The sequence below is a fragment of the Apium graveolens genome, chromosome 8 (genome assembly GCF_009905375.1).
Source record: "Apium graveolens cultivar Ventura chromosome 8, ASM990537v1, whole genome shotgun sequence".
Classification (NCBI taxonomy): Eukaryota; Viridiplantae; Streptophyta; class Magnoliopsida; order Apiales; family Apiaceae; genus Apium; species Apium graveolens.
In genome coordinates this window covers 7,531,297-7,545,643 of record NC_133654.1, presented here as the reverse complement: position 1 = coordinate 7,545,643, position 14,347 = coordinate 7,531,297, and the positions used below count along the sequence as shown (strand labels likewise).

General features: G+C 33.3%; 2 protein-coding genes across 2 annotated transcripts; both read right to left on the bottom strand.

Moving 5' to 3' along the window:
- On the bottom strand, positions 1 to 597 carry LOC141679219 (secreted RxLR effector protein 161-like). The gene is made up of 2 exons (XM_074485726.1): positions 503 to 597; positions 1 to 448 (listed from the first exon to the last, which is right to left on the bottom strand). The coding sequence occupies exons 1-2, from the start codon at positions 595 to 597 to the stop codon at positions 1 to 3; spliced, it is 543 nt and encodes a 180-aa protein (XP_074341827.1).
- A 2,415-nt stretch (positions 598 to 3,012) lies between these two features.
- LOC141679218 (uncharacterized) lies at positions 3,013 to 4,005 on the bottom strand. The gene is made up of 2 exons (XM_074485725.1): positions 3,703 to 4,005; positions 3,013 to 3,612 (listed from the first exon to the last, which is right to left on the bottom strand). The coding sequence occupies exons 1-2, from the start codon at positions 4,003 to 4,005 to the stop codon at positions 3,013 to 3,015; spliced, it is 903 nt and encodes a 300-aa protein (XP_074341826.1).
- Positions 4,006 to 14,347: the final 10,342 nt, after the last annotated feature.

Sequence of the window (14,347 nt, the reverse complement as noted above, 5' to 3'; positions counted from 1 at the left end):
CTATTCATCGCTGTTCACATGTTTCAGAATAATATCACCTCTTTCAACGCATTCTCTTATGAAATGGTAGCGAACGTGAATGTATTTACTTCTTCCATGAAAAACAACATTCTTAGCGAGATCAATTGCTGACTTATTATCAACAAACAGAACTACGGGACCTGTGCATTCTCCAGTGATCTGATTCAACAAATTTCGGACCCAAATAGCTTCGCAAGCTGCTGAAGTAGCTGCCATAAATTCTGCTTCGCACGACGATAGTGCAACACACCTTTGCTTCTGAGAAACCCAAATAACTAAGCTTTCATTCAGGTAGAAACACTTGCCTCCAGTGCTGCGACGATCATCCAAATTGCCCGCTAAATCACTGTCCGTATAACCAGTTACAACATTGTTCCCACTGATCCTCGTGTACACCAATCCATACTTCAGAGTTCCTTGCACATATCTTAAAATTTATTTGACAGCATTTTGATTTTTCACGGTGGGCCTTTCCATGTACCTGCTTGCAATTCCCACCGAATATGCAATGTCGGGTCTCGTGTGAACAAGATACCTCAAACCACCAATTACACTCCTATAATATGTTGCATCCATACTTTTCCCTTCATCATCTTTATCAAGAACTTATTTCGGATCAATTGGAAATTTTACTGGGTTACATCCCTTCAATCCAGCCTTTTCAATTACTTTTCTTGCATACCCTGATTGTTTGAGCTTAATGCAGCCTTTACTTTGTTCCACCTCAATACCCAAGTAATAACTCAATTTTCCCAAATCTGTCATCTCGAAGTGCTTGTTCATCTTATACTTGAATTCCTCAATTATGGAAATGCAGCTCCCGGTTACCAAAAGATCATCTACGTACACTGCTATCACCAACTTGTCATTTCCCTTTACCTTTGTGTACACAGCATGCTCTGACGGACACCTTTTGAAACCCAACTCCTCAAGATATGAGTTCAGTTTTGAATACCACACACGTGGAGCTTGACGGAGACCATACAATACTTTCAACAACCTGTACACCATATTTCTTTTACCTTCTTTTTCATATCCTTCCGGTTAGGCAACATAGACATCTTCGATTATCGCCCCATTCAAGAATGCAGTTTTGACATCAAGGTGATGCACTTCCCATTCACTTTTAGCCGCCAAAGCTAACAGCATCCTAACTGTTTCCAATCGTGTTACCGGAGCGAAGACTTCATCATAATCGACCCCATGTTCTTGAGCATACCCTTTGGCCACCAACCTCGCATTATGTTTTACAATTTTCCCTTCGGCATCCTTTTTTAGTTTGAAAATCCACTTCAGAACTATTACTTTCTTTTCAGGAGGCAACTCTGATAATTTCCATGTTTTGTTTTCTTCTATTGACTGCATCTCCTTGTTCATCGCAATTTTCCAATTCCGGTCCTTGACAGCTTGAGTGGAATTTATGGGCTCTTCAATCCCCATGAGATACAATTCTTCGTCTAACTGTACTTCCTCCCTATCATTGTACACATCATGCAGATTTCTAAACTTTTTGGGCACACTACTGTCATAATAATTATCCGGATTCAGAGTCTGATTTACAGGTTGCGACATTGGTGTAACAGGACTATCAGGTTGTGTATCTGTGACAGTTTATCATCTGTTTCAATATCACTTACAATGTCCCGTCCTGCTTCTATTTCTCCTGCATTCATATCCTCGACTGTAAACGTCCCCACATTGGCAAAGTCAGTGTCCCGTTTTTGTTCCCATGCCCATGACTTATTCTCCTCAAAAGTGACATCCCGGCTTATCCAAATTTTATGATTAGTAAGATCATACAAGCGATATGCTTTAGTATCGGGTTCCTTTCCCAAATTGATTACTTGTCTGCTTCTATCATCTAACTTTCGAGTATGTTGAATTGGTATCTTCATGTGGACAACGCATCCAAAAATTCTAACTGTGACCAATGTGAGATTTTCTGTCGTTAAATGCTTCATACGGAGTAACCCCAGTTAGTGCACATGTGGGGAGCCTGTTGAGCAAATAAACGAAGTGTCGCACAGCTTCACCCCATATTATAGATGGTAGATTTGTCTCTTTCAAACAGCTCCTCGCCATCTCAACCACTATTCGATTACACCACAACGCCATTTTGTTGTGGTGTATATGGTGTTGTATAGTGCCTCTTTATACCTGCTTTCTTACAAAACAATTTGAATTCATTGGACCCAAACTCTCCTCCTCTATCTGTTCTAAAAACCTTCACTTTTCTGTCTTCATCACGTTCCACCAAGGCACAAAATTTCATGAATGCAGACAGGGCCTCGTCTTTAGTTTTCAAAAAATAGACCCACATGTATCGGCTAAAATCATCCACCAACAAGAAAAATACCTCTTACCCGATGCTGTCTCTGGAGAGATTGGGCCACAAAGGTCACCATGTACGAATTCCAAGACCATCGTTGCTATGTAATTTGATTTTGAAGGAAACTGTTTTCGAGTTTGCTTCGACATTAGACAACCTCTGCATACCTCATCTGGGGGATTTATCTTTGGCATACCATTCACCATGTTCTCCTAAGCCATCATTGACAAAGCATTATAGTTCACATGTCCCATACGCATATGCCATAATTTTGTTTCCTCCTCTTGCTTAGTTAACAGGCAAACAGGATGTACAGAGTTAAGAATGATTTTATAGAGTCTATTGTTTGAGCGTTTTACCTTTATTAGAAGTGTGCCTCGAGATTCATAAACCCACAGCAACTCTCCCTTGATAACAATTCCGTTTCCATCTTCCGCCAATAGTCCAAGACTTATTATATTGTTCCTCAATGGTGGAATATAATATACACCGTCCAGAGTTCGAGTTTCCCCATTCTTGCACATAAATGTCACCATTCCTTTCCCTTCAATTTTCACACTCGAACCATCCCCAAAACTTACCACACTCGTGACTTGTTCATCCAATTTCGTAAACTTGGTTTTAACTCCTGTCATATGACTACTTGCACCATTATCTAAATACTATACATTAGAGTCTCCTTGAAACTTAGTCATTTTCGATGGTATCAACTGGATTTCACTCAGATACTTAACTCCCGATTCCACCTTGTCATGCTTGGTCAGAAGCAAAGCTGGTTCATCATCTTCAAACTTTGCCATGTTAACTTCTTCTTTGTTTCGTTTGGACCTTCGACAATCAGCAATAAAGTGCTCATAGATTCCACAGTTGTAGCACTTTAAGTTGCTTTTGTCTCGAGGACCTCTCTTCCTGAAATTTGATGATGATCCATCCGAGCCCTTCCGATTTGATTTCTTCAACCACTCATCTCGTGTGTGAAGTAACTTTCCTTCATTGTTCTCCCGTTTTGCCCATTCTTCCTCTGTGAGGAGCAATTGTCCTTCATTTGATTCACTCTTCCCACATCCTTTCATACGCTCCTCGTGTGCATTCAAGGATCCCACGACTTCTTCGACTGACAGAGTTTCCAGATCACCAAATTTCTCGAGAGTTGAGACAATTTGAAGAAATTTGGATGGAACTGCCCGCAACAATTTTTTTACCACATAGGACTCTTTCAACTCGTCTCCCAAAGCTTTTATATTAGACACCAAGCCATTCAACTTCAGGTAGAACTCATCAAGTTGTTCATTTTATTTCATGCTAATAGACTCAAACTCGCTCCTCAAGGTTTGAGCCTTAGCCCTCTTCACTAGATCGGCTCCCCGACACATAGTCTTCAACGAATCCCACGCCTCCTTAGCTGTTCTCTTCTCAGCAATTGACAGCAGCATCTCCTCTGACAAACCCTGATACATCATCGCTAACGCCACTTTATCTATCTTATCTTCCAGAGGCACTTTTGGATCAGGAGATTCAATTGCCACCCAAACTCCTTGAGCCTGCATATATACCTTCATCTTCATTGCCCATGTCGTGTAGTTGTTCTTTGTTAAGATCGGATAGCTCAACCTTATAGATCCGCTTACCTTCACTTTGTCTTTGTTAATGTCCATCGAAACAGCTTCTAATATTCACTGAGATATTCCTATGCTCTGATACCAATTATTGGAGATATGGCAGTGCAAAACGTATACTAAATTAAGAATATGCAAGTAAACAAAGAACAAGACGCAAAGTATTTGCCAAAAGGCTCAACTGCAATACTTAAAGTCTGACAACAGATAAAGGAAAGAAAGAACTGAAACTCCTAAAAACTAGGACATGACTTGAAACACTACTCCCTACACGATCTCAATACTACTGACTTATTCAACTTTTAAAAACAACGTAAACTAAACAATGCCAATAAATATCCAAAAACAAAACACAGGTTTAGATTATCCAACACATCCAACAGGAATCCACGGATCCAGTTTCAACGTATACTGCCTATTTCTTCGATGATCAGAACACATTATCTGAGTAGATAATAGAGGTTGCTTTTCGAAATTCGTCTTTGTTTCATGGTAACATGCATGAATGGACTTACTATGCAGCCAATAAGAACATTCCTTTATGAATTTTGAAAAGAAACTTATGTATACAAGTTGATTCACATTGTTGAAGAGAAATATATAATCAAAGAAATGGTGTGTACTTATGGATGGATTGATGTTTGAATTCGGTTTGAGAAAAATCTATCAAATTTATGCAAATTCAAAGCAAATATCTGTCAATTCCAATACTGATAGTATTGCAAATTCAGTTCTAGTCTTTAAAACATACTAGTTAATTACCCGTGCGAAGCAAGAGTTAATTTATTTAAATAATATTTAAAAAGGATAATAGTATAATTGTCATGTCAAAATTTATAATTTTTACTCAGAAAATTCAACTCAAACCGTTGAGTACGATATTTATGTTATGATTATAATAAAAAACTTATATTTATTATACAATTTCAGAAGTTTTATTATTTCATTAAAATATACTATTGAGTCATATGGAAAATAAGATTACTGAGTTAAAATTAATATAAGAAATGCAATTAAAAAATGGGTAAAATAATACATATAATATTATAAGTCATATAGAAGTAAATGAAAATAAAAATTATACATTTAGAGTTATAATGAAATTTAAAAAAGGGTGAAAACAAAATTTGATAAAACAAAAAACGTATAATATATTGAATTAGTAATACATAAGAGAGAATTAAGAACACAAAGTTAAATAAAAAATAATCTCCGGATTTTATCATCTGTAACCTTGATTCTGATAAGTTTTAATGCAAGTGCGTTTATTTCAAAAAAAAAAAAATAAAAAAAAAAAAAAAATAAACCAAACTTATTAGAATCGTAATACATGTAGAAATATAAGATAACAAAAATTAAACCAAACTTAATAGAATCATAATACATGTAGAAGTATAAGATAACAAAAATAAAAACCAAACTTAATAGAATCACAAGACATGTAGAAGTATAAGATAATAAAAATAAAACCAAACTTAACAACACAAGACATGTAGAATTATTAAATAACAAAAATAAAACCAAATTTAATAGAGTTATAAAACATGTAAAAGTATAAGATATACATATAGTAATAAATAAAGGGTGTTGTAAACAAAAATTTTAGTAGAATTAAAAAACATACAAAAGTATAATTATAAGATATAAATGAATGAATAAGTGAAATCAAAAGTTGGTGGTACCAAAAATTAGTGAAACCAAAATTAATACTTGTACCACTTAAAAAGCGATTTCGCTTAATAATAAAGTTTATTAACATTTGGCTAATAAAAATGATGTATTTCTCATAAACTTGTCAAATTTGGCATGAATTAAAATCATCTAACTCGGAATATATTGATTTTATAAAGCTATCAGGATTTTAAAATTAATTTTTTTTACTCAATCTCTTGTTGGCAAGAATTGAACCCCAGTATATACATCAATTCTCACACTATAATACCACTATGCTACTATCTCTTTTATGTTTTCAATTAAGCACTTAATATGTGTGTCGCTAGAGAGTTAAATTTCAGTTTTCTATTGCAATTCATGAAATAATATTTTTAGTCATATTTTTCATTACATATATATTAATTTAGTTAGTTATATATTTCTAAATAATTAAAGTTGCAATTATAATAATAAATTTGATCAATATCTAACATGTAAAGATAGTCATTATACGAAAAAATATAAAAAAATTAAGATATAACATGTATCCAGTAAATAATGTAATATGTTTTTAAATAAATGTCTTATTAAAATATACAATACTATATATAAGAATTAATTAACAATGCCAAATATTCATGTTCACAATGATAGGAAAAATAAATAAATTTTTGATGTGTGTTTATTCAATAAAATTTATATGGTTAGAAAGTATATGTTATATATTTTTTAGAAAAAAATAGAATGCTAAAATTTTTAGTAATTTAACCAAATTGACAGTAAAAAAATAAATAACTTAAAAATTATGGGATAAGTGGAGAGATGTATACATAATTCAGAAATTAACTTGATTTTTGATTTAGATCATGTATTTTGTCTTATTTCGAACATAGCATCAGAATCTACTAAATCTTAAAAAAACACAAAATTTAACTCATTTTCACTAATGTATCAAATCTCGATCGAATTGAAGTGCATTTTTCAATTAGCAGATTTAGATTGTTTGTTTATTCGATTAATGAGAAAATTATATCAATAAAATAAGGTGTTTGTATTAATGTACATCCACATGGATTAATGTGTTCGAGGCCTTTATAAGACGAGATTAATAAATAATATATCAAAATTGTAAGATTGATTTACTGTGATTTGTCGTGGACTTGACCCTATTATCGCACGATCAAGTAAAATTATGGGCGTTGTACTCGCCCATTTTTTTTTCTATTTTCACTTTGTTAAAATAAAATATACAGTAATATTATAATTTAAACTAAATGTATGTAATTTTTTAATACGGGCAAATTTTTAAAAAGCAAATTTAATATTCTAATTTATATTTTCATATTTGAAATTAGAACATATGAATGAAACTTGTATACACACTGAAATTTATGATTTGATTTATTTTATGTTAAAATGAAAAGAAATTATATTGATCATATAAATTATCGTATTCTCTATTTTGTAATAACTTAAAGCATTAGAAATATAATTACTAATATATATGAATATTTTATGAATTTATAATAGTTTGACACATCAAGCCAATATATATGATTACTGAATATGTATATGAAAAATGGTGGGAATCATACACAAGAAATGACAATGACTAAAATATTGCTACATTAGTCTCTATAGTAGAATTAATATCTATTATAACATCAACCATGTACACACAATAACTTAATATATAGTAGTAGATATGCATATATTTGTAAACTAAACATCGTCGTAAAAAAATTAACAATATTATACTAACACTTCAACACGAAAAATTTATGATTAGGTTGAGACATCTTCTACATCAAATGCAAAATCACATTACACTCATATATATGAACTACGCAAATTTGAATAAAAACAACAACTTATTTGACTTAGAGATGATGTACAATCAAAATATTTGTTATCACCGGAATCATCAAGCCTACAAAAAAAATTGTAACACAACAAATTTTTATCAATTTAGAGTTTAATTATTCATTGAATATAAACTATCTACAATGCTATTTTTGTACATTTTTTTAATGAAATAAATTAATGGGATAAAAAGTCTATACAAGTGTACGAGATAAGAGAGCAACAAATTGCGTCGTGATATCTTGTTGAGCACAATAAATAATCAATTTAGAGTCTAAATATTCATTGAACATAAACTATCTACAATGTTATTTTTTGCACATTTTTTTATTAAAATAAATTAATGGGATAAAAAAGTATATACAAGTGTCCGAGGTAAGCAAGTAACAAACTGCGCCGCAATATCTCGTTGAATTGCAAATCATATCCTACAAAAACATATTCAGTCAAGCTTGCAGTCATAAAATTTTTATTCATGATCTTCTGCACTCTCCTAAAAAACTCAACTATATCAGATGTCAATATTCCAAATATGTCAAAAGAAAAAGGCATGAACACTTGTTGATTATTTTTGCATGCCTGATCATGTTTACGCATATTTGCCTCATCTGCTCTTGTAGCCGTCTGACTAACTACAAACGGTTCATCCCAAATCCACTCAAAAAAGAAACTCCTGTTAGTCCATTCCCGAATGGTACATTTTAATTAAATCATTAGGGACTATATTTTATTTATTAATCTTACAAAAATTAAAAAATTTATTCATCAAATTTTGATATATTGCTAGGCCCGTGCCTCACACGGGCTATTATTCTAATTTTTTTATTATTTCTCTTCAAGGAAGACTAGAACTTCACTAGAGCAAAAAATTATCCACAGACATTGCCCCTGGGAGACAGTACTCGAGAGTGCTGATATTGTCCAGATTTGTTCGAATTCCTCCACGAACAACCACCACCATATGGTTATAATATTGTGCGTCATATACTGTACTTAAATTCATATGTTACTGTATTTAATTCTTTCCCTTTCTTCCTTAACACCGCGATTAGTTTATTTTGACGAATTGCTACTCATAGAACTACACCTTGAACATCCAGAAAAGAGAACAGTACTCATCAGCATTGATCAACACTTTCCTAGGTGTAGGTAGGGGTGTAAATGACCCAAACTGTTCGTGAGCTACTCGAACTCGGCTCGTAAAAATTTTGAATTCGGCTCGAAAATAATCAAGCCGAGCTCGAGCTCGAGCTTCAAATTATTCGGCTCGTAAGGTTCGCGAGACTTATCGAGCTTCTATTATTTTTAATTTTTTTTATTATAAATATATTTTTACATAAATATTTTTATATATTATTTATTTATTATCGAGTCGAATTGGAGCCGAACTCGAGTCGAACCGATCATATTTCAAAATTTTATTAATATTTAGTAATTAATTCAACCTTTCTAACCTACCTCGAGCCTACCGAACCTTTTACGAGCCGAGCTTCGAACTTAAAATTAAAGGCTCGGTCAAGTTCGAGCTCGAGCCTGAGCCCGAACTATTTTAGTCGAGTTCGAGCCGAGCCTGACAGTATTCGACTCGGATCGGCTCGATTACACCCCTAGGTGTAGGCAAGAAAAGTTAATTAACAGGATTAAGACAAACTTAGTTGTTTCGGCCTTTACTCCTTTTTTCATGGCTCATATCTTATATTTCAGTAAATTCTGAATTTTTTTACTCAAGAGGATATTGTTAGTACCTACGAGAAATGACCGTTTTAATCAAAATTTAAAATTAAAATGCCCCAAGTTTTAATAGTAAAAAATAGCTCTTACTATCACACATTTACGCAACTACAACTAGTGTTTAAAAAAAATTCAAAATCGGTCGACAAGCTCTTTGGCCTGCAAGCTACCAAGCCTGGTGTGGTTTGGTGCCATTTTTAAGACACACAATTTCAATTTCTTTTCTGTTTCATTTTTTTACATACAAGAACATAACTCGTAGTTGCGTTTTCAGTTTTTTTTTCCTTTTTTTTAAGAAAACACATTGTAAAGTTACGTTCTCAAGAAATTCAAGTTTATGTTACGTTTTAAAATGATAAAAAGAACCAATTTTTTGAATTATGAAACTTTAGTCATTTTACTGCGAAATGTAACAGAACAAATCAACGCCCTGTACCTAGTCACATTCCATTGCATGATTTATTGACAACCCCAACATAAGGTATTATTTAGTCTACTACTAAAGTGCTTCCCATAATTATACCGAGTTTAGAATTTGAAAAATCTAGGACGATCGAACGAGTCTTCAATATTTTCTGTAAATTATATAAGATTTATTATCGTTGTCTAGTATTAAAATATGTACTCGTGCATAACGTCATTGAACTTATTTTGCCCACTAGTATTTACATGCCTAAAAATAATATAAGTATGAGATAATAAATGTATAAACTAAATAATTGATCCCTCTCTTTGTAACAAGGAATTGACGATACTACAATGCACAAATCAAGATACTAGCTGCTACGTGTATGACAACTTTTGTTTTGATAAAATGTATATAATAATCTTACTGACATGTTAAAAAATGTGAGAGGAAGAAATCTATGATTTAAAATTCCTAATGAGTTATTACACAGGAGTGAGAATCTCTCTGATTAATATCAAATCTTACATTAACAATTTAAGATATTTCATGACATAAATATTTATACATAATCAATAAATGTCGTATCATAATCAATTACTCCGAATCCCTCTCTTTATACTTCATGTCGTTATAAATATTTTATGCAATTTTGTGGTCTCTTTAAAATGATGAGTCTTTCTTCTGTCCTTCTTTAATTCGTCAATCTTCTGTTCTTGTATTTTAGTTTTTCACACTCACATTGTCCTATTTTCTGGTTCTCATATATATTTTCCTTCCGAGTTCAGATAGTTTCACTGGTACATATTCAATTCTTTCATTTCTCAATGCATTTCCTTAAGATGACAAATATAAATTGAAATTATGTAGAAATATCGTCTGCGTTTTGAAAAAATCGCAAGAGGAAAGGGATTATTTGAGCACGTCTTAACTTGCATCGAATAACTATTTTACCGTATATACTTTCATTCATTCCTTACTTTTACTTCGAGAACGTGGCTCATAAACCATAAGGGGTGTGGAAAACCATCAGCAAAGAACTTTACGACATTGAAGCGAAATTAATGGACTCGGTTTATTTTTGTGCAACAAGAAAAGAGAGAGGTTATTTCATAACCTCCCCGTTGATGAAAGCTCCGAGATTGTTCTGGTCCTTCCACCCACCATACAAGAAGCCCTAAATTCCCCAAAAAATTGGGGGCCGCAATAGGATGATATGACCAAATTTAACTGTTTGTAACTCGTCATGCAAATCCATCAGTTCTAATGAGAATAAATGAAGAGTTTCATGATTCGGGACTTGGCCCTCCTGAAACCATCAAGTAAGATTCGAAAATGTAAAAAGGACAACTTTGTTGGGTCGGTATGAACATTGTTAATGTTCTTCATCCTATCCGTATAGAGGCTATAAAGGGACATCCGGAGGACCATACAAGTCTAGTCTGGAAAACTACTCAATATAACTGCCTCGACAATACGTTTCAGGTACTGCGCAGGAAAAAAAACTTATTTATTTCATTTATTCCTTAGATATTTATGTTCTTAATTAATCACAAATAAATTATGATAGGTTGATAAAGTTTCCTACCATATGTCCGTGTTAAAGAAATTATTTCCTAAGGGCTTCAGAGTCCTTCCATTATTCTCTAGCATTGGTGGAGCAGAAGTTGTTTTGCACCATCTTGGAATACCTATGAACTTAGTTGTCTCCGTTGAAAATTCAGAGTATTTCAACTGATCCTGGAAAATTGGTGGAATACCTCTGAATTTGCAATGGAGACAACGAAGTTCATAGGTATTCCAAGACGGTGCAAAGCAGCTTCCGCTTCACCACGAGAATAATGAAAGGACTCTGATGTCCTTGGGAAATAATTTCTTTAACACATACAGATGGCAAGCCACTATGTCAACCTATCATAATTTATTTGTGATAAATTGAGAATACATATATCTAAGCAATAAATTATATTGATATGTTTTTTCCCTGCATTGTGCCAACCTGAAATGTTTTGTCGAGGCATTTATTGAGTAGTTTTGCAGGCTAGACTTGTATGGCCCTCTGGAAATCCCATTATATCCTCTATTTGGACAGACTAAAGAACATCAACAATATTCTTCCCGACCGAGACAAAGTTGTACTTTTTGCATTTCGAATCAAATCTTCCTTGATGGTTTCGGGAATGTTGGCTCCTAAATCATGCAACTTTTCATTTATTCTCGTTACAACTGCTGGACTTACATGGCGAGTTACAATACAGTTAAATTTGGTCCTATCATCGCGACCACCATTCTTTTGTGGAAGGGAGGGCTTCTTGTATGGTGGGTGGAGGGACCGGAACAATCTCGGACATGTCATCAACTCGGAGGTTATGAATATAACCTCTCTTTCTTCTTGTTTCACAAAAATAAACCGAGTCCACCAATTTCGGTTCAATGTCGTAAAGTTCTTTGCTGCTGGTTTTCCAAACCCTTTGTGGTTCATGAGCCACGTTCTCGAAGTAAAAATAAGGAATGAGCGGAAGTATATGCGGGAAAATAGTTATTTGATATAAGTTAAGATGTGCCCAAATATCCGTTTACTCTTACGATTTTTTCAAGCGTAGACGATATTTTTGCATAATTTGAACTAATATCAGTCATCTTGAAGGAAATGCATTGAGAAATAAAAGAACTAATATAGTGGGTGGAGGGACTGGAACAATCTCGGACCTGTCATCGAGTGGGAGATTATGAATATAACCTTTTTTTCTTTTTGTTGCACAAAAAGAAACCGAGTTCACCAATTCTGTTTATATATATGCTCTTTTTTGCTTATAAGTTTTATTATCCTATTTATATATGACTGTTTGCATAAATTCAAGTGTTCCAACCTTGTAAAAATAGGCTTTTCGCCTGTGTTCAATAAATGTTTTTCACTTGGTGTCGTCACACATTTGTTCTCACATATTTCTGTTAAATAACAAGCTCATCCAAAATCTTAAGGTGGTAGAGGAGGGTCTGAACATAATTTTATACTCTTTAATACTCCCCCTCAATCGTACAATACTTTTTGTACCGATTGACAACAACAAATATAACTAATACCAATATCAATATACCAACAATAAATATTAAATTAAATAAATAGGGGTGGGAGGATTCGAATCCGAGTCCCTCCCTAAACCGAGTTCAGATACCATGTTGTTAAGTAATCAGTCACACTAAAACCTTAAGGTGGTAGAAGAAGGTCCGAACATGATCTTATACTATTTAACAATTTCATCTTATACTTTCTCGTGCACATTCTCTTGTGAAATATTAATTGATATCTTACGGTCGAACACACTCTCTTGTGAAATATTAATTGATATCTTACTGTTGAACACACTATGACAGCTATAACCTGATTGACCCATCACCCCTTTTTGTCATCCAGCAAGAATCCTTTCCTCCTTTGACATTTGTCGTTGAAACTTTGTTCCTCACTAATTTCATTATCTTGAGATTCGTGAGGTAATAATCGAAATCAGTTGGTACTAAGAGCAGCTCCAATGCTGCTGCCCATATCCTTTACTGGTCCCACTTCAAGTCCACCTATGCAAAGCTGGGCAGTGAATTAAATTTGGCCAATCATGTCCAATGGGAAGCCCATTTCACCATGCCCATTTCACCTTTGCATTAGACAGCTTTTTACTTTTTATATTATAATAATTGTTTAGATATAATTTTGTATACTATTTATATTATATTATATTTTTAATTAATTTAATTTTAAATTAAGCAATTAATTATATTTGTTTCCAATGTAATTTAATTTTTAATTAAATACTTTAAATTGTATCATATTATTAGAAATATTAAATTAAAAACATCACATACAAAAATATTAAATCTAAAAATGACATGATAATACATAAAATATAAAAATCACACGTGAATAAAAGACATAATTAAGGTTACATCACAAAAAAGCATTAAATTCAAACGTTACAATAACAAAAATTAACGATTATTGGCGAAATGGGAAATATGCTCAATCAAGTCATTTTGTAGTTGACGATGTGCTCGTTTATCACGAATCTGTATAGTGTTCTGAATATACGTTTCATACGCGACAAAAGGTTCTTCGCCTAACTTTGGTTGTGATATGCCATTTGTTGCATCATCATAAATTGGTAGGGCACCAAATTGAGTGGCGTACGTGTCTCTCTCGTCTTCAACAATCATATTATGTATTATGATGCACGCTCTCATGATTCTCCCAAGATCGTCTTTATCCCAAAAGCGTGCCGGACCACGCACAATTGCGAAACGGGATTGCAACACACCAAATGCTCGTTCGACGTCTTTTCGCTGACTTTCTTGATATTTTGAAAATAATTTTCTTTTATCACCTTGTGGACGTGGTATCGTTTTAACAAACGTTGCCCATTCAGGATATATTCCATCTGTTAAGTAATATCCCACATTATAATTATTTCCATTGATAGTATAATTTACCTCTGGAGCACGACCTTGTAGCACATCATCAAATATTGGTGACCGATCTAAAACATTTATGTCATTGTTTGATCCAGCAACTCCGAAAAATGCATGCCATATCCATAGATCAGATGAAGCAACCGCTTCTAGTATAATTGTTGCAACTCCTTTGTGACCACTCATGAACATTCCCTTCCATGCTTTAGGGCAATTTTTCCATTGCCAATGCATACAATCAATACTCCCCATCATACCAGGAAAACCACG

Coding starts and splice junctions, on each gene's coding strand:
- LOC141679219 (XM_074485726.1), bottom strand. CDS start 597: ATGGATGCAACATATTATAGGAGTGTAATTGGTGGTTTGAGGTATCTT. Junction 449..502: donor TCGGTGGGAATTGCAAGCAG/GTACATGGAAAG, acceptor ATAAATTTTAAG/ATATGTGCAAGGAACTCTGA.
- LOC141679218 (XM_074485725.1), bottom strand. CDS start 4,005: ATGGACATTAACAAAGACAAAGTGAAGGTAAGCGGATCTATAAGGTTG. Junction 3,613..3,702: donor TGTGTCGGGGAGCCGATCTA/GTGAAGAGGGCT, acceptor TTCTACCTGAAG/TTGAATGGCTTGGTGTCTAA.